We start from the raw sequence: 25,529 nt of genomic DNA, 5'->3' as shown, positions 1-25,529 counted from the left end.
AGCTTGTTATCACAAATGCCCAAAAATCTATTTTAACAGCCTAATTAGAATTAACACCAAGGCACTGCAGCGAACGCAATATTTCAGCACTTCCAGCATTAAATTAGGGCTTTTAAATATACGATCTCTAACATCTAAAGCACTCACTGTCTGGGATATTATTACTGATAACAAACTATATACATTATGTTTCTGCGAAACATGGGCTAAACCCAATGAATACATTGCCCTAAATGAGTCCACTCCCCCTGGCTTCAGCTATTACAGTAGACCAGATGTTCATCTGGTCGTGGTGGTGGTGTAGCCACAGTTTATGACCCTACCATTGACACAACACAAAAATCTAGTTATGACACTAAATCCTTTGAAGTACTTACTTACTTAAAGTCACTGCATCAAAAAGGAAGCGCTCTTTTATTCTCATCACAATCTATCGTCCTCCTGGCCCTTATACAGAATTTCTTTGTGAATTTGCTTGTTTTCTCTCAAGTGTAGTTATCGTTTCAGAAAAGGCCTTAATTGTTGGTGATTTCAATATTCACTTTGAGAAGGCTCATGATCCACTTAAAATTGCATTTGAATCAATTTGGGATGCGCTACGGTTCACTCAGAATGTTACTGGGCCCACTCATCAATGCAAACACACATTGGACCTAGTGTTAACACGGGGCATTAAATAAATAAAATTATAATAAATAATAAATAAAGAATCTATCCAATCTTTAGCTACATGAGACCATCTCTGATCACCATCTAATCACATATGAAATTGTGTTAAACTTTGATATTTGTCCACAGCCACGCTATATTAGAAAGCGCACTATAACATCCTCAACAGTTAGTGATTTTATCAATAACCTTCCAGACCTTACTACCACTTATTTTCTCACCCAAATGACCTTGAGCTCATTACAAACAACCTACAACATTTATTGTGTACAAACCTAGATAGTGTTGCACCAGTCAAGACCAAACCATTTAGAGAGAAAAGGCTTGCTCCATGGTACAGTGACAGCATGCGTGCCTTAAAACTGGCTGCTCGTAACCATGAATGTAAATGGAGACACACAAAACTAGAATGTTTCCAAATTGCATGGCAGCACAGCCTCATCGACTACAAACATGCCTTATATAAAGCCAAATCACAGTACATCTCTTCCCTTATAGAAAACAACAAAGACAACCCTAGATTCCTTTTTAGCACTGTATCAAATCTAATTGGCAACAAAAAGGCAATCAACACCATTGTCCCCTCTGATTTCTGTAGCAATGATTTTATGAGGTTTTTTAATGATAAAATTTGATTGCCTCAAAATCCAAAATCAGTCCATAGTCACATCAGTCTGGATTTAGACCAAATCACAGCACAGAAACAGCTCTAACAAGAGTAACTAATGACTTACTCCTTTCACATGATAAGGGCTATATCTCTATTCTGGTGCTGCTTGACCTTAGTGCAGCGTTTGATCCAATAGATCATGTGATGCTTCTTGATAGGCTGGAAAATCTGGTAGGAATAAAAGGATCTGCCCTCTCTTGGTTCAGATCCTATTTATCTGATCGTTATCAATTTGTTTATCTGAATAATAAATCCTCTAATCATATTTTAGTTAAATATGGTGTTCCACAAGAACCAGTGCTTGGCCCTGTATTGTTCACACTCTACATGCTGCCACTGGGTAGACTAATCCGTAAGCATGGGATTCAATTCCACTGTTATGCTGATGACACACAACTATATATATCAGCCAAACCTAATGATGTTGCTTGTCTATTTAAAATAACAGAATGTCTAACTGAAATTAAAGACTGGATGAAGTAAAAAATGTTAAATTCTGATAAAACTGAAGTCTTGTTACTAGGTACAGATACTCAGATACATTCACTCAGAAATGCTGCTATTAATCTTGATAATTCAACAGTAAGACACAATACCATCATTAAAAACTTTGATTCGACTCTCACATTTGATACCCACATATCCAATACAGTCAAAACCGCCTTCTTCCACCTACGCAATATTGCCAAAATTCGGCATATTTTATTCTTAAAAGATGCAGAGAAACTAGTGCATGCTTTTATAACTTCACGTCTAGACTACTGCAATGCGCTCCTGGCAGGGATCTCCTGCAAAGCGTTACACAAGCTTCAGTTAGTTCAAAATGCAGCAGCCAGGGTGCTCACTAGAGCTAGAAAATTCGAACATATCACCCCAGTTCTCTCATCCCTACACTGGTTACCTGTAAAATTTCGCATTGACTATAAAATACTCCTCTTAGCTTATAAATCTCTAAATGGTTTAGGCCCGCAGTATCTTACTGAACTTCTCATACCTTATCGCCCGTCACGTACACTTCGTTCACAGGATGTCCATTTACTCTTTGTTCCTCGCTTTAAGAAAAACACAGCAGGAGGAAGAGCCTTTTCTCACAAAGCTCCTCAACTCTGGAATAGACTTCCAGTTACTGTTCGGGGCTTAGACACACTCTCAATCTTTAAATCTAGATTAAAAACCTACCTTTTCAAACAAGCTTTTGGTTAATCACTGACTTTCAGGTTACTCCTTCTCTATTAGCGTTTTCGAGCTGGTTTTCATATTATCAGTGTTCTGTATTAACCCTGTCATATCACCATAGCTACAGCTTTTTTAGTTAGCTTTCTAGTAACCGCCAACACGCTGTCTGTCGCTGGGTTCTCTTGCCTGACCCGTGGAAGCTTTTTTCGCAGGACAATTTTGCTCGTTCTTTACCATGACCCTACTAACCTCTGTATTTTTATTTGTTCCCTTTGTCTGGTTTTCTTTCTCCTGTCTCTCTCATGCTTTGAGATGTCCTGCTGCTCTCCAGGTGTTGCCCTGATCCAGCCCCTGTGTATCCTGTACAAGATCCTGGCCTTGTCTCATCTACACTATCATGCTTGGCTATGCTGTTATATCTCAAATTAACTCTGCACCTACTTTTAACTCACACAGAATCACTGATCCCCTCCTCCTTCCTCAGACTCATACATCACTAATATACTACATTTACATTACTTTAACCCCTTCATCTGTCATCATTTCACTTTTACTTCTGTTCTGTTCTCTGTTGTGTCTCTAGTGTCGACTCGAGGAGGATGGGTTCCCCGTATGAGTCTTGGTTCCTTCCAAGGTTTCTTCCTCATGTGCTGAGGGAGTTTTTCCTTGCCACTGTTGCCCCTGGCTTGCTCATAGGAGGCTTAGACCCGGATCTCTGTAAAGCTGCTTTGTGATGACTTTTTGTTGTTAAAAGTGCTATATAATAAATAAATAAATAAATAAATTTGATTGATAGCATTCAATTAGATGAGTGTGTAAAATACTGCCCCCCCCCCCGATGGGACATTAAATATAAGCTAATTAGTCAACTTTTAACAGTAATTACAAGCTGAACAAGTCAAGTATGATATAGCTGAAGAACATTGTAATAGTAACAAAATAAAGAATAATCCAGAGAATTTCCCATGGAAATCAATTTGGCATGATTATGAGACAGGCAGCACAAAAAGAGACAGATAAACAAAAGGAAGCCCAGGCATGTAAGCACACATGAGACATCTCACATAAGAAAAAAAAAAAAAAGGAAACAGTAATCTATGGTCAGTTTTTGAATGTGCAAAAAGAATCCCTGGATGATTGGCCTCCTTCTCCTCCTCCCGAGCCAAATAATGATGCAGATGAAAGAGAATGCTGGCAATGACGTCGTATCAACCTTCCTGTAATCTCAGACACTCCACAGCCACCGAAAGCTCAAACCAACACCAAAGTGTAAGAAGGGATGAAGATGAGAGGAATCCTTCTTTAGTCAGCAAAAGGATGAAGAGTTTGAATGTTTGCATCAAAATACTAAAGTCCTGGAGGAGCAAATCAGAGAGCTGGAAGAACGAAGCAGAAAAAAGTAAGCAGCGGAAAGACCTCCTCAAACTGCACCACCTCAGGAAAGCCCAGAAGAACCAAGTACTTCACTTCAAATGCTGAGTATCCAGGTGATGGGACCTAATGGGGCAGATTATGTTTTCAGACCATGGACAATGGAAGATATAAACACTGTGTGTCCAATTTCAGAGAGAGGACCAAAGTTTGTAGTCAAGCTGAGGCTTTTTGTGAATGGATGTAAACCTCTGAATGAACTGACAAAGTCATGTGCACACAAGATGAAACTGGAATGGGCTAAAGTACAATTGAATCTTCCTTTTCCTAAAGACATAAGTATGGGGGCACCCTGGATCACCCTATCAAGTTGCAGTTGCTGCCCTCTATACAAGAATTTTAGCAGCGTTTCCAGTTGGACTGAATCTAGGCAAACTGTCTCTGTGCAAGCAGAAAGAAGGACAGACTGTCACTGAATATCTGCATGAACTGGAATGACTCAACGAAGCTCACTCTGGACTTCAGAAATCCACTGATTATCCCAGAAACGACATGAGCCCATGAGAAAGCCACTTAAAAGAACGCTTCCTAAGTGGTTTGAAACCCAACATTCAGACAAAGGTGAGAGATGATTGTGGAAGTGGACACAGGAAGGCTACAGACCGTCCTGACCTTTTCAGGTCGAAAAAAGGCTGAATGAGAAGGTGAAGAAAGGACAACAAAAGAGAGAAAAAGAGCAACACCAACTGCAGTGTGCTGTGCTAGAGGTGGCAAAAAGTGGTTTCAGAGGGGAAAGAAGAAGAGGAAAAGGGTGAGGAAGATGAAGAGGATGTGTAAGAGGTGGCACTGGCTTCAGAGACTTCTCTCATTACAAGTGTTACAAATGTAACAAAATGGAACACATCGCTGTTAATTGTCCTGAGAACCAACCAGCAAAAGACACACAGTTTTAGAGAGAAGAGGCATGAATTATACAGGGATCAGAACACACACAACACACACCACTGGATACTGGTAAGATTGTTATTATCAAATGCTTCCAACAAAACATCTGCCTTGCCGACAATTGAATTACAAATTGTGGGCCAAATTGTAACTTTTTTACAACTTTTTAGTTGACACTGAGGCTATAATTTCTGTTCTAAAAGCAGAGGCCTTACACCCCAAACCACATTTATCAGGCAGAAAAACATCTATATTGGGGGCAGGTGAGTACACTGATAAGCTTTGGTGTTGCCATGCAGGAAGTGACACAACCTTAAAATATGCTTTCCTTCTATCATCAAAGTGCCCTGTGAATCTTTTAGCTAGGGACCTAATGTGCAAATTAGGAATGAAATTGTCAGGCGAAGGAGGGTATTGAGATTAGCATGTTAAATTTGCCACAAATTCCATCCAATCCTACAGGCGTGTAGTTGGGATGGCAATTAGAAAAATCAAACTTATGGTTACCATTTTTAATTAATCTACAGGCAAAAGTTTTACTTGTTTATCAATCACTAATTGGCAACCTAGTAAAATTGAAAATTGGGATAGTCAAAGACATCAAAAGCATATAGAACAACAGTAAATTTGTCATTCTCAGCCCAAGCTGAAGTGTCACTTTTGTCTCAACAAATCAGCATCACTAACATGGTCCAAAGGCAAATATGATGTTGGTCTTATGAAAGGAGCCCCAGAATTAATAATCACCCCAAAAAGTGATTACAGGCCGTGCACAACTCAATATCCTCTGAAGAAGGAGGCAATCGATGGAATAACCCGTTTTCAACAGTTTGTTGGAAAGAGGGATTATTATAGAATGTCCGGACTCACCATATAGATCTACAATTTGGCCTGAAATAAAATCACCGGCTCCAGGAAAACCAGAGCAGTGGTGCTTTGTTCAAGACTTGCAAGCAGTAAACAAGGCTATTCATGCTCAAGCACCAGAAGTTCCAAACCTACACACTTTTCTGAGTCAAGTGCCAGAAAATTCACAGTGGTTCTCAGTGATAGATTTGGCAAATGCTTTTTTCAGTCTAAAAGTGCACAAAGACTGTCAATTTTGGTTTCTTTCTCCTTTCAAGGGAAATCATATACATTCACATGTGTCCCACAGGGATACACTGAGTCACCATCATTTTTCAATACAGCCCTGAGGGATAACTTAGCTAAGTTCTCTTTCCCAGGTACTAGAACACTTCTACAGTATGTAGATGATCTTTTGATATGTACTCCTGCTCAGAACACCTGTATAACTGACACTGTCTCTCTGCTTAATTTCCTAGCACAGAATGGCCACAGAGTGGACAGGGACAAGATGAAGCTTGTGCAATCAACAGTCACATATCTGGCACATGATCTGTCAGCAAAGGGAAGTCACTGTGTGCGAAAAGTGTTTCTGCAATTGCACATATACCAAAACCAACTACAAAAAAGCCACTTCTCTCTTTTCTAGGCATAGCTGGGTACTGCAGAATGTGGATTCCAACTTTTGCACAAACCTCTGCTCCACTACATGACATGGCACACAAAAAGAATCTAACAGCCTCATCCAAAGTAACCTGGACCCGTGAAGGGGAGGAGGCATTTGTAAATCTAAAAATAGCCCTTCAGAACGCATCAGTTTTAGCTCTGCCTAATCTAGAAAAATCTTTTGAGTAATTTGTAAATGAAAAACAAGGCTACATGACTTTTGTTCTCTTTCAAGAACACAGTAACAAACTTAAACCAGTGGCCTATTACAGTGGGTGGCCAGACACAATAGCTCAGGGATACCCCTACTGCTTAAGAGCAGTAGCAGCAGCAGAAAAGGCTATCATAGCTTCTAGAGAGACAGTGGTATATGCAAACATCAACGTACATGTTCCACATGCAGTGCCCATGATCTTACTGGAAAAACAAACATCACATCTTAGTGCAGCCAGGTGGCTTAAATATCACACATTATTAACAGAAATGCCAAATGTTACAGTAAAAAGTGTGCAGTGTTGAACCCAGCTACTCGCCTTCCCACAAAACAGGAAGGGGAGCCCCATGACTGTCTGCACACACTGGACCTTGTCTGCTCTCCACGACCTGACCTGCAAGATGTTCCACTTGATAATGCTGATTTAATTCTTTGTGTAGATGGATTCAGCTACAAAGACTCTAAGGACGTGACAAAAACGGGGTTTGCTGTTGTAATACTAACAGACACTTTTTCAATTTTATTGAATTAACGTGTCTGAAAAATAAATATGTGCTTGTGATCGTTGACATGTTTTCAAAATGGGTAGAAGCTTACCTCACCAAGGTGCACTAACAGTAGCAAAAATACTGTTGAGGGAAATTGTCCCTAGGTTGGGCGTTTCTAGGAAAACCTCATCTGACAATGGGCCATCCTTTTAACATGCATCAAAATTTTAACACACATCAGTGAAGTAATTGGCATGCCACTACACAAACACTGTGTCTATAGGGGGAAATGGGGCGAAACTGGGTGGAAGCCCTGTTGTCCAAGACGAAACTGTCCCCTTTCAAAATAATGTTTGGCCGTACACCAAATACAGGCTGTGCTCCCAAAAGAGAAACACTGGCCTTGGAAGACGATCACATGCAAAAATATTGTGCAACGTTGTGTTCTGTTTTGTCTGATGTGTACAGGAGGGTGAAATAATCTCTACCAAGCCCAGCAGTTACAGGACACACTGTGAAACCTGGGGATTGGATTGTGACTAAGGTATACAAGAGGGCTAACTGAAAAGCTCATCGCTGGCAAGGACCGTTCCAGGTGCTCCTGACTCCACACTGCAGTGAAGATTGCTGAGAGGGACATGTGGGTCCACATCTCACACTGCAAAAGTGCCCCAGCCCCAGAATAGACACAACAAAATTACCATTGCTGGAAAATTTTACATCTTGTTCAACGTCTGTAAGCTGACAGCCTTCACCCTCATCGTTCTGAGAGCGTCCATCTGGATGCCCATGAAAATATGCAGGGAAGCAAAACCTGAGACTACAGAAAGGTTCACACACTACAGTAAAATGTTTACTGGCAATATGTGAACTTCCCAGTGAAGACAACTGGTAATGCAAATGACACATGCGTTGTATGTTCACTAATGCCCCATTCCAGTATTGATCCTTTTGAATCTTTAGTTACTAAAAATACATATGATGAAGTGAATAAAGCTTGGATGGGTTTAGACACAACTAGCAAATTCATGCAGGAACACTTAAATCCCCATTCTCAATCCATTCTCAATTAACCCTACAAAAAGGTTCTTATATGAGACACAATTCTTTTAAACCACTTCCTATACTGAAATTGAACAAATAAACAACTCGGTTGAAATGTGATGATTATTACAATATTTTACTACTTTACTACTATTTTTTGTTATATGAGAATTTATGAAACTGTTGTAGAAAATCTAACATGTAATAGTGGATGTTCAATTCTTGTATTTTTTACATTTTTTGTAAATGTTTTATATATTATATTTTCCTCTTTTAACCTCTATGTGTAGTAATATAAGTTTCCTTTTCAGTATACAAATTCTAAAGTTTTCTGTATGTTTTTAGTGTCCTTAGAGAGAAGGGGAGGAATTGTAATGGAAATTCTTATGTCTCTGTTGAAAGACCTGGTTCTGTCTGTATATAAATTTTTAATCGCCAACACTCACAAATTAAGTGTACGTCTGGTCAGTTCAAGGTCAGTACTTTATCAGAACAAAACTATCTGTCCCTCATCTTGTATATCAAACTGGGATGTCTCTAAGGAAACTTTGAGTGATTATATTATGCTTATGACACACTACTTATATAAACTCTCTGTGAATACATCTTCTTTGTCCACATTCACATAGTAATCTGTGCTATTGTATGTTGACCACCTTAAGGTTAAATAAACTACTTTCTGATTGCAAATGCTGTGTTAGATTTCAATCCTTAATACTTGTACTTATTTTCTCCACCACAGTTCTTATTTTCCTGGGTATTCCAGAAAGGTGGAAAATACAGTTTTTCCCCAAATGTGAATCGCATAGCCTTTTGAATAGTGCTCAGTCTAGGGAGAAAAGAGAGACTATGGAAATGTGTGCTATGGAACTATAGCCTTTGTACTTTTTCCTGCAAAACCTCTTGAAAAATGCAGCTACCAATTCTTCCCCATTGGCTGTCCGCTAAAGTCATATTATAATTGTTTATGTGACAACCCTTTGTTGATTGGCCTCAAAATCATAAAAGATGAACATTTCATTTGAAAGTTCTCATTTAAATGTTCCATAAAACATTACTGCATAATTTCCAGTGGTGGACAGTAACAAAGTAAATGTAGTTACTGTACTTAAGTACTTTTTTCATGTATCTGTACTTTACTGAAACAATTCCACTTTGGGTGACATTTTACTTTTACTCAACTACATTATGAAAATCTGCCATTACTTTTTTTGTTTATGTGTGAATAAAAAGTAACGTCTGAACAGCAACACGGTTGCTAAGAGACAAATTAACAGAGTCTCTGTGCTAAAAGAAGTGAAAATATCTCTCGGTCTAAAACCAACAATACTAAAGCCAGACCTTGTTTTTTATCAACTGTTGTGCAAATTTGACAAAGTAAGTAATTACTTTCAGTTCTTAGAATGGTTACAAATTAACAAAATGATTTGTATCGTTTAGTATACACGGTTCATATACATGGTTTACAGATCTGTAGATCACTCACTGAGAGTGAGAGTGAGCTGGAGATTTATTAAGCACAATACGTAAAGTGAGGTCAACACCAGAATACATATTCCAAATCACAAAAATCAGAGATGAACAAGTCCATAAGACAAAAACAGGTATCAGGCAAAAAGTTAGAAAATCAAAACCGCAGCCTGTTTAAGAAACAGATGTCACAGAATTGCAGAAATAGCTCAAACTCTACTCTGTAACTATATAAACAAAATAGAGAGCTTAAAAGAACACTATGTAATATTTTTACCTTAAAATTACTGCTTCAAAATCATTGTGATGCTTCACTGACCTGTAATAGGGAGAATAATGCCTCTGTCATTGCTACTCTTGGCTCAGCACTGCAGAAGCTGCACTATGAAACTTTTGGAGAAGGGTAGGAAACCACCCCTCTCTACCAATTTCAGTACAGTGTTGTAAATGTTAGTTGCTCTAGGAGGAGCCCCAGGAGCAGAAAAGTCCCCCAAATCTTGCCTAGTGTTACTAAAGTAACACTAGGTAAAAACTATGTTATCCACAAGGGTCCTGTGTTTATACTTGTGTGTGGGCATCTGTGTCTCTCTGCAATTACACCACCAACCACTAGGGCTGAATGTCAAACATTTTTTAAGTGTTTATGTAAGAGTTAATATTTCTATATAATATTTCTGGACTTTGGAACCATGTTTGTCCAACCTCAGACCAGTAACAGTCATTGTGGAGTACATTTCTGGAGAGGTGTGCTACCTACAGCACAGTTTCAACACAGAAGCATTGATCTGGCTTAATACTCAGGATAGAGGCATCTCTGTTGGTGTTGAGGGGCAGCACAAAGACTGGGGAACCAAGAGTGACACTAGAGTCTTTTCATCTACAATGTGTTAAGCATGAGCATTACAAATGATAATAAGACATTAGAGACCTATTACGTCTTAAACTGGAAAGAGGTTAGTTGCCAAAAGCTAAACTATGTGTAATTAGTTACGTTTTCTGATATGTCAGGTATATAAAAACAGCACAAGATGTTCAGCATAGCACAAACTCCTTCTTACTGCATAGTTATTAAATCTAAAACTTGTCTGTGTTGTATGAATGTGGCTCTTAAGGCCCTTTCCTCTATATTATGTGCTTGTATCACCCCTGTGGTGTCATTCATTATTGTCAGGAGTTCATACGCAAGTCCATTGCTCTTTTGCAGGGCTATTCCTGCTCCCAGGCTGCCAAAAAGAGACCAGCCAATGACTGCACCCAGAGTGGTCCATGAGGGTGTAGAAGGTTCCTCCTTGAACAATTAGGAGCCCCAAGACCACCAGACACATGAGAGTCATAGCCCTTTCATTTCTTTACGTACCTGCTCTCAGAGTGGCACTCTCCTTCTTCCTGCAGTCCCAACTACTAGGGCTTTAGGGACTCACTGCTAGGGGGTGGGGTCCTCAGTGGACACACTGGCTTCTTGTGGAGCCTTCTTTCAATGGGTTCAAGAAGTTGTGAAGTAGGGTCTCGGTTGGACTGGGCAGTGCTGCTTTAACATGCTTAGACAAAGGTGAAAGAGACTTGTGCAGTGTTACGCAACGTGGTCTTGTTCTAGTTTGCCAGAGGACCAACGGTAGCTCTTTCAGCCATGTGAGACCCCTGATTAAATAGTGCCATTGGCATGTTCCACTGCCCTTGCACTGACAGGGTGATAACAACAGTGTTTTCTCATGTCTGTTCCTAGTGCAAATGTAAGCTGTTTTAATGCAAGCTGCAAAAAAGGGGTGCAGTTTACACTCAAGATGTGTGTTGAAAGGCTCCACCTGGGAATCATTTCTGTAAAAAGAGATTTAGGAAACATACACACACACACACACACACACACACACACACACACACACTCCCGTAAAAACCTTTTCCCTCTGCTGAAGTTGATTCTACAAAATCTACCTGCCAATATTGAAATGGTTCTGTTGCTGGAAGGTGTCCAGCTAGAGGGGGTGTTTTAGTGGTTCCCCCTTTGCTGATATTTTGTGCACATACCAGGCAGGAGGTACAGAAATTTTGAGTGAGTATTGAGTCTTTTCCCATAACAGCACTGCTGTATGCTGTTCACTATTCCTCCTCCTAATTTTTATTAGGCCTTTCACATATGTTTCTGGTAAACAGGTTTTTTAGTGGGTGTGTGTTTCCCTATTTACAGATGGCTAAATGTTTTAGTAGAAGCATTGCATCGAGCAAAGAGGCAATCAGTCTGTGATGTTTTATATATTTACCCACACTTGTCAGGAAATTTCTTTGTTTCTAAATGCAGCCAAAATATGTGGCCACATCCCAAACATACCTTGAGTCAGTGTACACTGTTACTGACAACATCTGGGTTGGAGAGGGTCTGGCCTAGGTGAACAGACCTCAGTGATGGTTGCCGTGCAATCATGTTTTTGTCCCTTTCCCTCAATGGGAAGGAGAGTGGCTGGGTTTAGTGTGGTGCACCATTTAATAGTTATATTGGGCATTTCAAGTAAAGTGGTGTGATATCTCAACTACTGTTGGGTCGACCAATGTGATACTTTCTGGTCCTGGAGTATGTTATGTACGGCATGTGGGACCATTAAAGTGAGCGGTGCGTATGCAACTACATCTCGTGATGCTACCACTGCCTTTTCAGCTGCTGCCAATGCTCTGAGGCACAAAGGGAAGCCTCGTACTACAGGGTCGAATTCTGCTGAAAAATATGCAATTGGTCTAAATCTGTTTCCATGCTTCTGACATAACACAGAGGTCATGGAACCTCCTTTTTTATCTACAGTTTGGACAAAAGGCTTTTCAGGATTAGAAACCCTGAGTGCAGGCACCTGTTGCAGAGCTTTGTTTAAGCTGCACAGACGCCTCCTTAGCTTCAGGATTCCACTCTAGATGTGTAGTGGAACCTTGCTTGGTTGGGATTCTATCTCTTAGGGGAGCTTCCAAGTCTGCATACGAGGGAATGAATGATCTACAGTAGTAGTACGTACCTAGGATAGACAACAGTTGTTTTTTGGTTAGTGGCTTAGAAATTTTTGCAGTTGCTGACGTCCTGTCTACAGCTAATGTATGTGTGTCTCCCTTTAGGATATGACCAAGAAATGTCACTTCTGTTTTACAAAACTGCAATTTATTTCAGGCCTTGTGACCTCCCTTAGCTAGATGTTTCAGTAAGGAGAGTGTGGCCTGTTCACACAGCTCTGCGGACGGTGCTGCTATCAATAGATCATCCACATATTGGACTAAAACCATGCCTGAGGGCATGGTTTGTGACTCAAGGCTGTCCCTTAGGGCAGCAGTATAGATGGTGGGAGATTCACAGTAAGAAACCTTGGCAGAGTCATGTGAATGTGTACGATTTACGTTCAAATGAAAACGCAAACCAGAATTGACTTTCCGAGTGCACTGATACACTAAAGAAGGTGTTGGCTAGGTCAACCACTGACTAATGAGTTGTACTGGGTGGAATTTGGGCCAAAATAATGTAAGGGTTTGTTACTTCAGGGGCTCTAACCTGCACTGCTGCATTATCTGCCTGTAAATCTTGAACAAACCTCCACTCATCCCGGCCAGGCTTTTTTTTTTTTTTTTTTTTTTTAACAGAGAATATAGGTGTTCTTACTGGGGAGTCCAGACATGAAATATTTACCCCTGCTTTTAGTAGAAATTTGAAAACCGGTTTTATACCCTCTATGGCTTCAGGCATAGAGGGCATTGATGTTGTTTAGGTCTAGAAGAGCTCTTCAGAGTGATTGTTACGGGTGCACACCCTTTAATTAATCCCATATCAGCCTTAGTTTTAGCCCACAGTGTTTCAGGGACCGCATCTAGCTCCTCCTCAAAGGGGTGTTCTGATACCAGCTGGACTGCACAATGCACGAACATAGTACCATGAATAGGTTTTCTCCATGCCTTCTCCATGCCTTGTAACGGGCACAGTATTCAACCTCCGGTGTAGTGACGGGTTCCCATTGGGGACTCCGAGTGACTCTGAGCATCCATGGCCCCACCTCCTTTCATTGAGCTGAGGTGGTGCCTTTGAAATGAAATGTGGGGTACTGACTCATTCACATTGAAAAAAATGCATTTTGTTTAGAATTTAGCGAGACAATGGCAGCCACCCACTCCTCACTTCAATAGAGGTGAGTGCTGTGGTGTGTTTTGCCAGGAGGGTCTTGTTCCAGGAACTCTTTTTCATATTCCTGGTTAGGCCCTTCATGCACATACAAAGTACATTGACTCTGGTCAGAACACCTGAATTCTGAAAAGTCGGTCAAAGCTTGGGCCTGCCAAAGCAGGTGTCCTGGTGGGTCTGAGGCTCCCTTTATCAGCTGCCATTGATAAGCATACAAGGGGTTGTGGACATTATATTGTACTAATTGAAAATCATTCGTCTCAATTCGAACTCCATCTGGGGTGCTAGTCAATACACATCCCAGTTTGCACATTAAATCTGGTGCAAGTAAGTTTATAGGGCACACATCGGACATTAGAAAGGAGTGAGTGATCTGTACAGGTATGGATTATTTTTCTACAGTAATATGCCCCCTGATTCAAATTGTTAATCATAGAACATGCAGCTCCTGAGTCTATCAAAAATTTTAATGACTTGCCCTGTACCTTTATTGTAATTAGCAGGAGCCAAAATGGGGTGGAGCTCAACTGTTTAAGGTTGTTGTTTCAGGATCTCATGGACATGGGGAATCAGGGTAAACTCGGATGATGTGCTCACAATTTCTCTTGTTTGGGGCGGAAGGGTGTCTTTGCCTGAGTTCCTTCTGGTTTCCCTCCTCCCAGTCTGTTACAGTCAGATCCGTTACTACACTAATGAAAATATTCACATGCTCTTTTTCTTTGCCACACTCAACCAAACTAAATGCTTCTCTTTACTGTTTTCTGCTCACCTCCATCTACTGCTGCCAGCTTCTGACCACTCACCATGATCAACTACACTGAAGTAGAAATGGACACAGATCAGCAACACTGACTGATTCTTCCAATCTGGTGCACTATTATTATGCCCCAAGATTGATGTCACTATTATGATTATGATTATTATTATTGTTATTATTATTACTATTATTGTACTGTAGCATAATGACACTTAATTGGTCATAATTTAAAAATCTATAGTTTTATCAGAGGAGGATGGATCCCCTTTGTTAGTCTTGGTTCCTCCCAAGGTTTCTTCCTCCAGCCTCGAGGGAGTTTTTCCTTGCCACTGTTGCCTTCAGCTTGCTCACATTTGGCTTTGATTTAAATGTTCTGTTCTGATACTAACTATGTGAAGCTTCTTTTTGAAAACGTCAGTTGTAAAAGGCGCTATATAAATAAATTTGATTTGACATAGACCACGAGAGGTGCCTCAAGAAGCTAGTAATGATTGGGGAAGTTGGTTGCCTGCATTATTTGGTGAAGTATATGCAGCTGTTCTGTTTTCTCAAAGTGTTTTACTAACTGAGTCTTTTGTAGAAAAGGAATGTGACATGAGGATACAGGAGTGAAGCTTGAAAGAGTTACACTTCTGCATACAGACGTTCAAGGATGTTTTTCATTCTAACGAGCACGGGATGTAGCTGTACTCAGATTAGAACTCAGTTTCTACAAAAAACTGTTATCTTTCTTCCCTTATAGGTGGATCAGTTACAAAATAACCCCTTATATGGCAGCAAGTTGCTTGTGTGTGTGTGTTTGTGTGTGTGTGTGTGTGTGTGTGTATGTATAAGAAAGGTTTTTTGTTCTCTGTCTCAGAGCAGAGCAGAGTAGATTGTTAGTGCATGCTTTCAGCTGCTCTTAATAAAGGCTACTCAAAGTCCACTTTCAGTCTCATTATTATTAGTTGTAATTTCCCAGACAATATCTTGTTGTTGTATCTTGTTATTTTTGTTTTTTATTGAAATTGCTAAAATATTTTTTTCTTCTTTTACATTAATTCTCATCCCTGGGCAAGGTTTTTTACCTAATCATAGGCCCTCAATTTTACTTGTATTCAGTTTTGCCATGACAGATTCCTCGTATATTTTAAAATGTTCCTGAACAACATTTAATTCAGTTTGGTTTTTAATAAAAACTGCTATATCATCAGCATAAGCAAATATCTTAATTCTATCTTTATGTTTACATTAACATATTCTAGGGTCCATTTTAAATCTAAAAAATTACAATTGTGGACCTTACCCTTAATACATTTGGAATATTAAACTACATCATAATTAATTATTACAAAGGCTCTTTTTTAAACTGACTGATGTCTTAATTGCTGAACACATGAATCACACTTGAGCTCATATGACGTTTTATTAACACTACATATGTAAAAGACCAAGTGGTCTCAAATCTTATTTCACATGCTTCAATGGAAAAATACAAATATATCAGTTGTAATAAAAGGTTGTTAAAAACTGCACTTTTGGGTGGCTCTTGAAAGAGCCTTTGGGAATTTCCAGATTAAGAAAATGGTTCAGTTTAATATGTAATTTAAATGTTAAGGGTGAAATTAAAAAGAATTATTGGAAATTGAATAAACAAATTTTAGAAATTCCTGCAGTTTTATTAGATTTAAAAGGAGAGATTGATAGTATAAAATCCTTAAAGTCTTTACTAAGGACGATCGAGAACTGTGGGAATTTCTAAAATTAAAGCTGAGACTTTTTTTTAAAGGAAAACGTTGGCCTTATAATAAAGAAAAAAATGAAAAATATAATTTAATAATCATGCAATATATTAATTTAAAGTGTACAAAGAGAAGTTATGATGAAAGTATTTTATTAAAATTGAAGGAACAAATAGATTTAATGAATAATGATCTATACTCTAATCTGCAAATTCTTGCAGGGGATCATATGGAGAAAATTTATAATAAAGCTAAAATGATGTCTTTATACAAAAAAAGGAAACATAGCTCTTAAACTGAATCTATCTATTCAGAAAAGGGTAAAATTGTCAAACAGCCTGACCAGATTAGAAAATCTATTCAAATATTATGTCAAGAGATGTATAAAGAAATTATAAATATATATATATATACACACTTTTTTAAATCTTATTTTTTATTTAGTTTTTTTGCTTATAGTGCCACCACCAGGATGCAATGGACACCAAAAGTGCATTATTCTCCTCCGAACCCTATGAGGATTAATCACTGATAGTTTTGTAACATATATATCATAACAAGTACAGGTAAAAGTACAGGTGTAATTTGTAAGTAAACCTTCTCACATTCACTTTACATATAGTCCCCATTCAATTTGTTATATTATGTTATATACAAGTTATTTAAATAAAATATGTTACACCACATCATATTATACTGTAATGGTGGATGCGGAATTAACACAACCATTACTGCAATAAGCAACCTTTATTATTAAGCACTAGTACTGAAAGGAGTAAATAAACACAGCGTGGTGTGTTTTCTGTAGTCTCTCTCACTCCACTGTCTGTTGTGTTCTAAGCTCCGGCTTCCTGGACTTGGCTTCAATCTGGTCCTGTAGAGGAGCATAATAGGTGCGTCCTGCGGGGCCTGGCTCATTCATTTTCTTTTTGTCAACGGAAAAAACGCTGAGTGAATTTAAAAATAAAATAAAGTATTACAATAATAATAATAATAAATAAAAAGTTGTTTTTGTATGTAGCGCTTCCTAAATCTTTTTCTTACTGGGTAAAAATCTTCTTTACTTGGCTTAAGTGATCCTCCTAACATTTTGTAGGAGATTTGATATTCTAGTCTCAATGGCTTCATGCAGAAGATATTTAATGTTTTATAAGCTTTCCAAACAGGAGAGAATTTGAGCTGTGTTTCAGAAATGAATGTGCCATAAGTATTTTTCTTTAAATCCATAGAAGTAACCCAAAAAAGTGAGGATTTTCAGATATTTTCACCTGTAAGCCTTGATTTAAAAACAATTATTGTCAAGTTCTGGATGGGGAGAATTTCAGATGAAGATGTTGAAATATATTTACATTGTTTCTGTGACATCTTCAAACATGCAATTAAGCCAGTCAACAAGTTTGATTTATGATATGGCATTAAGTGAAATTTAAGAGAGATTGCAATGGCAGAGAATTACACATTCCTAATATCTGTGAGACCCGACAACGGTAAAATGTCATATCAAGGTCAAGTGTCAAGATGTTTTATTTGCTAACAGGAAGAACACCAGGCTAAAGATTGTGGGAAGATTGAATGTTGGCAATGTGGTTTCTTTGGTCACAAAGGAAAAGAGTGCAGAAACACAGCTATATGTTCAATTGAGCTGAAGGGAAAAACTTCTTTATGTGCCCTAAATCATATTTAAATCGATCTAAAGCACAATCAATACTCTCAGATATGGTTACACAAGAACAAGAAAATGAACTAAGTGAGATGGAACAAGAGAGAATTGCAGTTGGAAGCAAAGACTCCGAAGAGGAACAGATGACAGGAAATGCTGATCAGAACAAAGAGGGAATTACTCAGATAGGAGAATCTGTCACATCCAAAAACAACAGCTGAATAGAGGAAATGAAGTCAAAGATAAAGTACAAAAGGAAAAAGAAGCTGTGAATCTTCAAATATAGATAGTAGTAACAGCAGTAGCAGCAGCTCTTCGTCCGATAGCAATAAAGAGGATTCCTCAAGATCAGTTAGAGACACAAATGGAGATTTTTCTTCTGAGAATGTACAGGTATCTTTGTCTTCAGGACAAAATAAAAGCATATATAAAATAGTGAGTGATAAAATTTATGGACAGAATTTTGAATTTAGAGAACTAAATAAAGAGGAAAATAAAATATGTCTAAAAAATATGCTTAGCAAAAATGTATCTGAGACTATAAGAGATACAACCTGGTTAATAGCAGTAAGGAGGTTACCAGTCAGACTTTTAGTAAAATGGAGTTCTTTTATTAAAACTATAAAGTGTCCAATGCCCTTATGTCAAGAGGAAGAATCTCTGGAACATTTTTTATTAGAATGCTATAGGTCTAAAGAAGTGTGGGAAAAAGTAAGGGATATAGGTTTAAATTTTGATGCAAATATTAAAAGTATCTATTATGGCATTTTTGATTATAATATTGATGAATATAAATGTAATTTTATGTGGTATATTATATGTTTGGTAAAGTCTAAGTTGTGGAAAACACGATGTAAAATGACAATAGAACAGTCTTTTGTCTCTAGTGATGCGGTTGTGAAGAGTATTAGGACTGAATTAAAAAAACAAAAGACTCTTAATATACTTTTTAAAGACTCTATTCTTTGGGACACTCTAAATATATGAGACTGTGCTCGTTTGTATGTGTAATTAAATGTTTGGATGTATGAGTATATAATTTATGTAAGCTGGAATTTTGGAAGGACTGTACATATATTTGTATTAATTAATAAAGTTTATTATATAAAAAAAAAAAAAAAGAAAGGGTGGTAGAGGTCTTGGAAAAGGAGGCGCTAAGCGTCACCGTAAAGTGCTTCGCGATAACATCCAGGGCATAACTAAGCCTGCTATTCGTCGTCTGGCTCGTCGTGGTGGTGTGAAGCGTATCTCCGGTCTGATCTACGAGGAGACGCGTGGTGTGCTGAAAGTGTTCCTGGAGAACGTGATTAGGGATGCTGTAACGTACACTGAGCATGCCAAGAGAAAGACCGTCACCGCCATGGATGTGGTGTACGCTCTGAAACGCCAAGGACGCACTCTGTATGGTTTCGGAGGTTAAACGTTCGACTCGACTAAGGCTTAAACCCAACGGCTCTTTTAAGAGCCACCAACATTCTCAGGAAAAAAAAACAGCATTTTTTTTAAGTGTTCTGATTTATTTATTTTTTCTCTGAAAATGGAGGGTTTGTTTTTCATATATGTTAAATCTCGCATATTAGCAATGTGTGTAAAAAGACAAATATGTACTCTAGATTTATACTTGCTACATATGTTTTAACCACGGAAAGTGCAGTAGATTGAGTTAGTTCTGTTACTGAAATATTTATTGGGATTGAACAGAGACAAGCCCTCAGCCAGATTAAAGCTCCCAAAACGTTTGTGAAACTTCTCAATACATTACTAAGCTTAATGCATGTTTATATATATATATATATATATATATATATATATATATATATATATATATATACACACACACGTTTTCAACCAAAATACAATTTCCTATTGAGTCCTATTGACTGGAGAAATAAACCGTCAAACGTGTTGTTCACTACGACGTCCCAATAGTTCTCTTTCTAATAACATAAACAATAAAGACCTTTGTAGCAATGAGCTACAAATATATATTATATTTGACCGTATTACAGGTCAGAAATGCGCGGGAAGGGGAAGAAAGAGACTTAACGTTACCAATGGACGTAATGGACGTTCGACAGCATGTCAGTGGGCGGAGCTCTCAGTAATCAGCATATGGCAGTCTAAATAAGCCTTGCTCAGCGCACTCGACCATCATTGTTGAGTGAAACTCAAAGAGCATCGTCATGCCTGAGCCAGCCAAGTCTGCCCCGAAGAAGGGATCCAAGAAAGCCGTTACTAAGACGGCTGGTAAAGGAGGCAAGAAGCGCAAGCGCACCAGGAAGGAGAGCTACGCTATCTACGTGTACAAGGTGCTGAAGCAGGTCCATCCCGACACCGGCATTTCCTCTAAGGCCATGGGTATTATGAACTCGTTCGTCAACGATATTTTCGAGCGCATTGCAGGTGAGGCTTCCCGTCTGGCTCACTACAACAAGCGCTCCACCATCACCTCCAGGGAGATCCAGACCGCCGTGCGTCTGTTGCTTCCCGGAGAGCTGGCCAAGCACGCCGTGTCCGAGGGCACCAAGGCCGTCACTAAGTACACCAGCTCCAAGTAAGCAGTGAATAGACGCAGCTAAAACCAACGGCTCTTTTAAGAGCCACCCATCTTTTCATTTAAAAAATTATTTTTCCATGAAATTCAAAACTCCAGACCTGCTTTTTTTAATCTACATCAGAAACGGGCCTTATTTTGAACCACCATTTAAATAAACATTTCAAGTCTGATGTCTTGCAAGTTTATATTATTTTAAACAGGAGTGAGACCTATTTCCCTTCACTTATTTTTATATACTACAAACTATGTGGTCTTCACTTTGATATATGGCCTTAAAATTTATCCCTTGAAAGCATGCATTTATTTATATATATATATATATATATATACACTTTATGATTTGACAATACAGCAAATGTGGGAATTTATGAACATATCACAACATCTGACAAATTGAGTGCGATATACCTACCTCTGAATCTTTCAGACTACTTTCAATAACATTTCTGTTCACTTGAGTTTAAATCCCTATATTTCTCTGTTGGAATCAGATAAAGTTATAATTTAAGGTTATATAATTAGCATGTGTACAAAGTCTTAAAATATAGGAAAGCTGATCTTGACTTCCTCTTTGTCTCCTTCCGAATTACTACTCACTGGAGCCCGTCACTTTAAGAATGGGGGATGTGACAGAACATTTGAAAGTTGCCTTGACTGAAGACGCCCAATCGCGTTGATGGACGAGGGAACGGCCGTCCAATAGGCGGCCACATCCAGTACATCCAATGAGCGATGAGCTGCCGATCGCTTAAAAAGGCTGAGGGTCATCAACACGTTTATTTCTTGAGTTCCTTTGAAGCAGAAGTAGAGTTCAGTGATGGCTAGAACCAAGCAGACCGCTCGTAAGTCCACCGGTGGCAAAGCCGTTCTTTTTTTCGTCTACCGAGGAAGAAGCAGAAACATGTCCGGAAGAGGAAAGGGCGGTATAAATTTATTTTTCTTGAGCATTCGCAACATTCGGTCTCTTTTCGGTAGCTAAAGAGTAGAAGAAAAATGTCTGGAAGAGGAAAGGGCGGTAATTGAGAGTCAAAAAAGCAGAGAGAGAACGCAGTGCTTGTACTCTGCAGCACCTCGCGGTGTTTGCAGTATAACGTCAAGTTTATTATTGTTTCTCCCGTTTATATATATATATATTTTTAGTGATACTTTCTTGTTGAAGCTATACGTCACCGCTTCGGCGGTTGTGCCATTATGGCGTCTCACATGGCACATAGTGAACGCCAAGTTAAATACTGGGTGAAAATCACCTTTACTGGTTTAGGTGAACCTCCTAACAGAGACTTTGTTGGCGATTTGATATTCCAGTCTCATTGGCTCCATGCAGAAGATATTTATTCTTTCATAAGCCTTCCAAACAGGAGAGATTTCGAGCTGTGTTTCAGAAATGAACGAGGTATTCGTATTTTTCTTGAAATCTATGGAAATAACCCAAAAAAGTGGGAGGATTTTCAGATTTTCTCACCTGTAAGCCTTGATGTTAAAACAATCATTGTCAAGTTTTGGACGGGGAGAATTTCAGACGAAGATGTTGAAACATACTTGCATCGTTTTTGTGATATTTTGAAACCTGCAGTCAAACCAGTCGACAAGTTTGGTTTATGGTATGGCATCAGAAAGTATCAAGTGAAACTTAAGAGAGACAGTAATGGCAGAGAATTACACATTCCTAACTCCATATCTTTGGGCCCCCACAATGGTAAAATATCATATCAAGGTCAAGTGGCAAGATGTTTTATTTGCCAAGAGGAAAATCACCAGGCCAAAGATTGTGGGAAGATTAAATGTTGGCAATGTGGTTCCTTTGGCCACAAAGGAAAAGAGTGTAGAGAAACAGCTATATGCTCACTATGTGGTGCGGAAGGGCACAACTTTTTTATGTGCCCTAAATCATATGTAAATCGCTCTAAAGCAATGTCAAGGCTCTCAGATATGGTTACTCAAGAACAAGAAAATATACCAAGTGAGATGGAACAAGAAAGAGTTACAGTTGGAAGCAAAAACTCTGAACAGGAACAGATACCAGAAAATGCTGATCAGAACGCAGAAGGAACGTCTCATATAGAAGAGCCTGGTCACATCCAAAATCAACAGGTGAATGGAGGAAATGAAGTCAATAGCAAAGTGCAAAAAGTGGATGAAGATGGAAAAAGCAACAGTGGATCTTCAAATGATGACAGTAGTAACAGCAGTAGCAGCAGCTCTTCGTCTGAAAGTTCTGATGAGGACTTTTCCAGATCATATAAAGACTCGAGTGGAGACCTCTCTTCTGAGAACGTAAAGGTATCTACATCTTCAGGACAAAACATTTCTATTGATCATGCTTCTACAACGTTGCCGACAACTGACTTTGGAAAATCTTCAATCTGCAATCAAGGACAGGACACTAATAAGGAAAATATATTACAACAGAAAAAACGCAAATTGTCACCAAGAAAAGTAGGTAATGCAAACAAAAAAAGTGTTCTAAAAAAGAAAAGAAATCAAAATCCATAATAAAATATGTCCACTGTGGGTATTAGAATAGCCACTTGTAACGTACGAGGAATTCAGTCTAAATTAAACAAGGAGAGAAAATTAGAATCCTTAAGTAAAGAATATTTAGATTTAGTTTGTATTCAAGAAACAAGATTAGCTACATTAGATGATATTAATGAAACAGGAAAACTATGGATTAAAGGACCCTCCTATTTTTCTGTTGGTGATTGCAAAGCAGATGGTATTGGTTTTCTATTTTATAATAATTATTTTCAGATTATAAGAAGTAGAGAAATTATTCCTGGAAGACTAATGTACATGGATTGCTTCCACAGTGGTAGAAAAATGAGAATTATCAATGTTTATACAGCACAAAGTACAGTAAAAAAAATCCAGCTTTTTAAAAAATTGAAAGTGTTATTGTGTACAGGTTTTTTGACAATTGTTTGTGGTGATTTTAATACAATAACAGATGACATAGATAGAATAACAATAAATCCAGCAGCTATACGAAGAGAAGGTCCCTTTTTAAAAAGAATGATGTTAGAACAAGATTTTTCTGATGTTTTTAGAATACTATACCCTAATAAAATAGATTTTACCAGATTTAGTACTATTTGTAAGACAAGAATTGATAGAATTTATATAAATAAAGGGTTAGAAGTTTATTCTTATAAAACAAAAATGATTATTGATTCTGATCATTTAGCTGTAATCTGTAATTTAAATGTAAAGGGTGAAATTAAAAAGAATTATTGGAAATTAAATACACAAATTTTAGAAATCCCTACAGTATTATTAGATTTAAAAGGAGAGATTGATAGAATAAAATCTTTAAAAATATTTACTAAAAATGATCGAGAGCTGTGGGAAGTTCTAAAAATACAGATAAGAGATTTTTTTAAAGGAAAATGTCGGACGTACAATAAGGAAAAAAATGAAAAATATAATTTAACAATGATGCAATATATTAAATTAAAGTGTACAAAGAGAAGTGATGAAGATGAAAGTATTATGTCAAAATTGAGGGAACAAATAGATTCAATGAATAATGATCTATATTTAAATCTACAAACTCTTGCAGGTGCTAATATGGAGGAAATTCATAATAAAGCTAAAATTATGTCTATATACACAAAAAGGAAACAAAGCTCTTATATTGGATCAATCTATTCAGAAAAGGGTAAAATTGTTAATCAGCCTGACGAGATTAGAAAATCTATTCAAATATTATGTGAAGAGATATATAAAGAAATTAAAATAGATAATAAACATTTTAGAAAATACTTAAATTTTGAATATAAAAATGAGTATGATTTTTTAGCTGACAAAATAATAGAAAGTGAAGTCATCACAGCAATAAAACAATTAAATTTAAAAAAGTCTCCTGGAAAAGATGGGTTACCTGCTGAATTTTATAACAAATGTATGTATGATATTTCCCAATTATTAACTAGAGTATTTAACGAAGGTGTGGAACAAGGATTTATGTATGACACCTTTTATGAGGGTGTGATGTCACTATTATATAAAAAAGGTGATAAAAATGATATCAATAATTGGAGACATCTCACTTTAATGAATATTGATTATAAAATTTATGCAAAAATTATTATGAATAGGTTGCAGGATGTTCTTGATGGAATTATCACCAAAGAACAAACCTGTTCTATTAAAGGAAGATTGATGTGGGATAATTTAGGTATTTTAAGAGAGCTAGTTTGTACTAAAACCAATGAATCCTTTTACATAGTCGCTTTAGATCAAAAGAAAGCGTTTGACTATATCTCTAGAGAATATTTATGGGAAGTGTTAAAAATGTATAAATTTCCATTAACTTTTATTAGAATGATTATGTGTCTATATGTTGAGTCTAAAATACAGATTAATGTAAATGGACATTTAACCGAACAGTTTAAAATATATAGAGGTGTTAAACAAGGTTGTCCACTTAGTGCAGCACTTTATGTTTTGGCTATAAGTCCATTAATAATGAACATTCAAACAGATCAGAGGCTTCAGGGTGTTAAATTAGGAGATAAAAGAATAATAATTACTGCATATGCTGATGATATAACAATTTTTATTAAATCCCAATCAGAGTTAGACATTATTTACGATCATTTTAAAATTTATGAACAAGTTTCGGGGGCACAATTAAATGTAAATAAATCAGAAAGTGTCTGGATAGGAGATCCAAATAATAAATGCAAAATCAACATTCCTGAATTCCAAAAAATAAACATTTTAGGAATTTATATAGATAACACAGGTTGTGTAGATGCAAATTGGTCTCAGAATACAGAAAAAGTTCAAGAAGAAGTTGAGAAATGGAAAGATAAAAAACTAAATTATAAGACTAGAATAGATATTACTAAAACATTTATTCTATCAAAGATTCTGTTCTTAGCATGTATTTTCCCTCCACCTGATATATGGTTAAAAAAAATTAATAAAATATGTGTTAACTTTATATGGAATACAACTAGAGAAGTTACTAAAAGACAACTGATTTATAAAAGACGTGATTTAGGAGGCTTAGGTGCTATTGATTTCTCTATTAAAACAAAAATTTCCTTTTGCAAAATTATTCAAAATGGAATTCAACGACAAGTAGAGTGGATAGGAGATTTGACAAATTGGAAATCTAAAAAAGGTAAAG

At 37.5% G+C, this 25,529-nt stretch overlaps 1 protein-coding gene across 1 annotated transcript; it reads left to right on the top strand.

Annotated features, from left to right (window-relative positions):
- The first annotated feature begins 20,008 nt into the window (after positions 1 to 20,008).
- LOC136697033 (histone H2B 1/2) lies at positions 20,009 to 20,393 on the top strand. Its single transcript, XM_066671907.1, has one exon. It carries the CDS (start codon positions 20,019 to 20,021, stop codon positions 20,391 to 20,393), a length of 375 nt encoding a protein of 124 aa, XP_066528004.1. The 5' UTR covers positions 20,009 to 20,018.
- The last annotated feature ends 5,136 nt before the right edge of the window (positions 20,394 to 25,529 follow it).

The sequence above is a fragment of the Hoplias malabaricus genome, chromosome 5, assembly GCF_029633855.1.
Source record: "Hoplias malabaricus isolate fHopMal1 chromosome 5, fHopMal1.hap1, whole genome shotgun sequence".
Taxonomy (NCBI): Eukaryota; Metazoa; Chordata; class Actinopteri; order Characiformes; family Erythrinidae; genus Hoplias; species Hoplias malabaricus.
This window is presented reverse-complemented; position numbering and strand designations above follow the sequence as displayed.

Coding starts and splice junctions, on each gene's coding strand:
- LOC136697033 (XM_066671907.1), top strand. CDS start 20,019: ATGCCTGAGCCAGCCAAGTCTGCCCCGAAGAAGGGATCCAAGAAAGCC.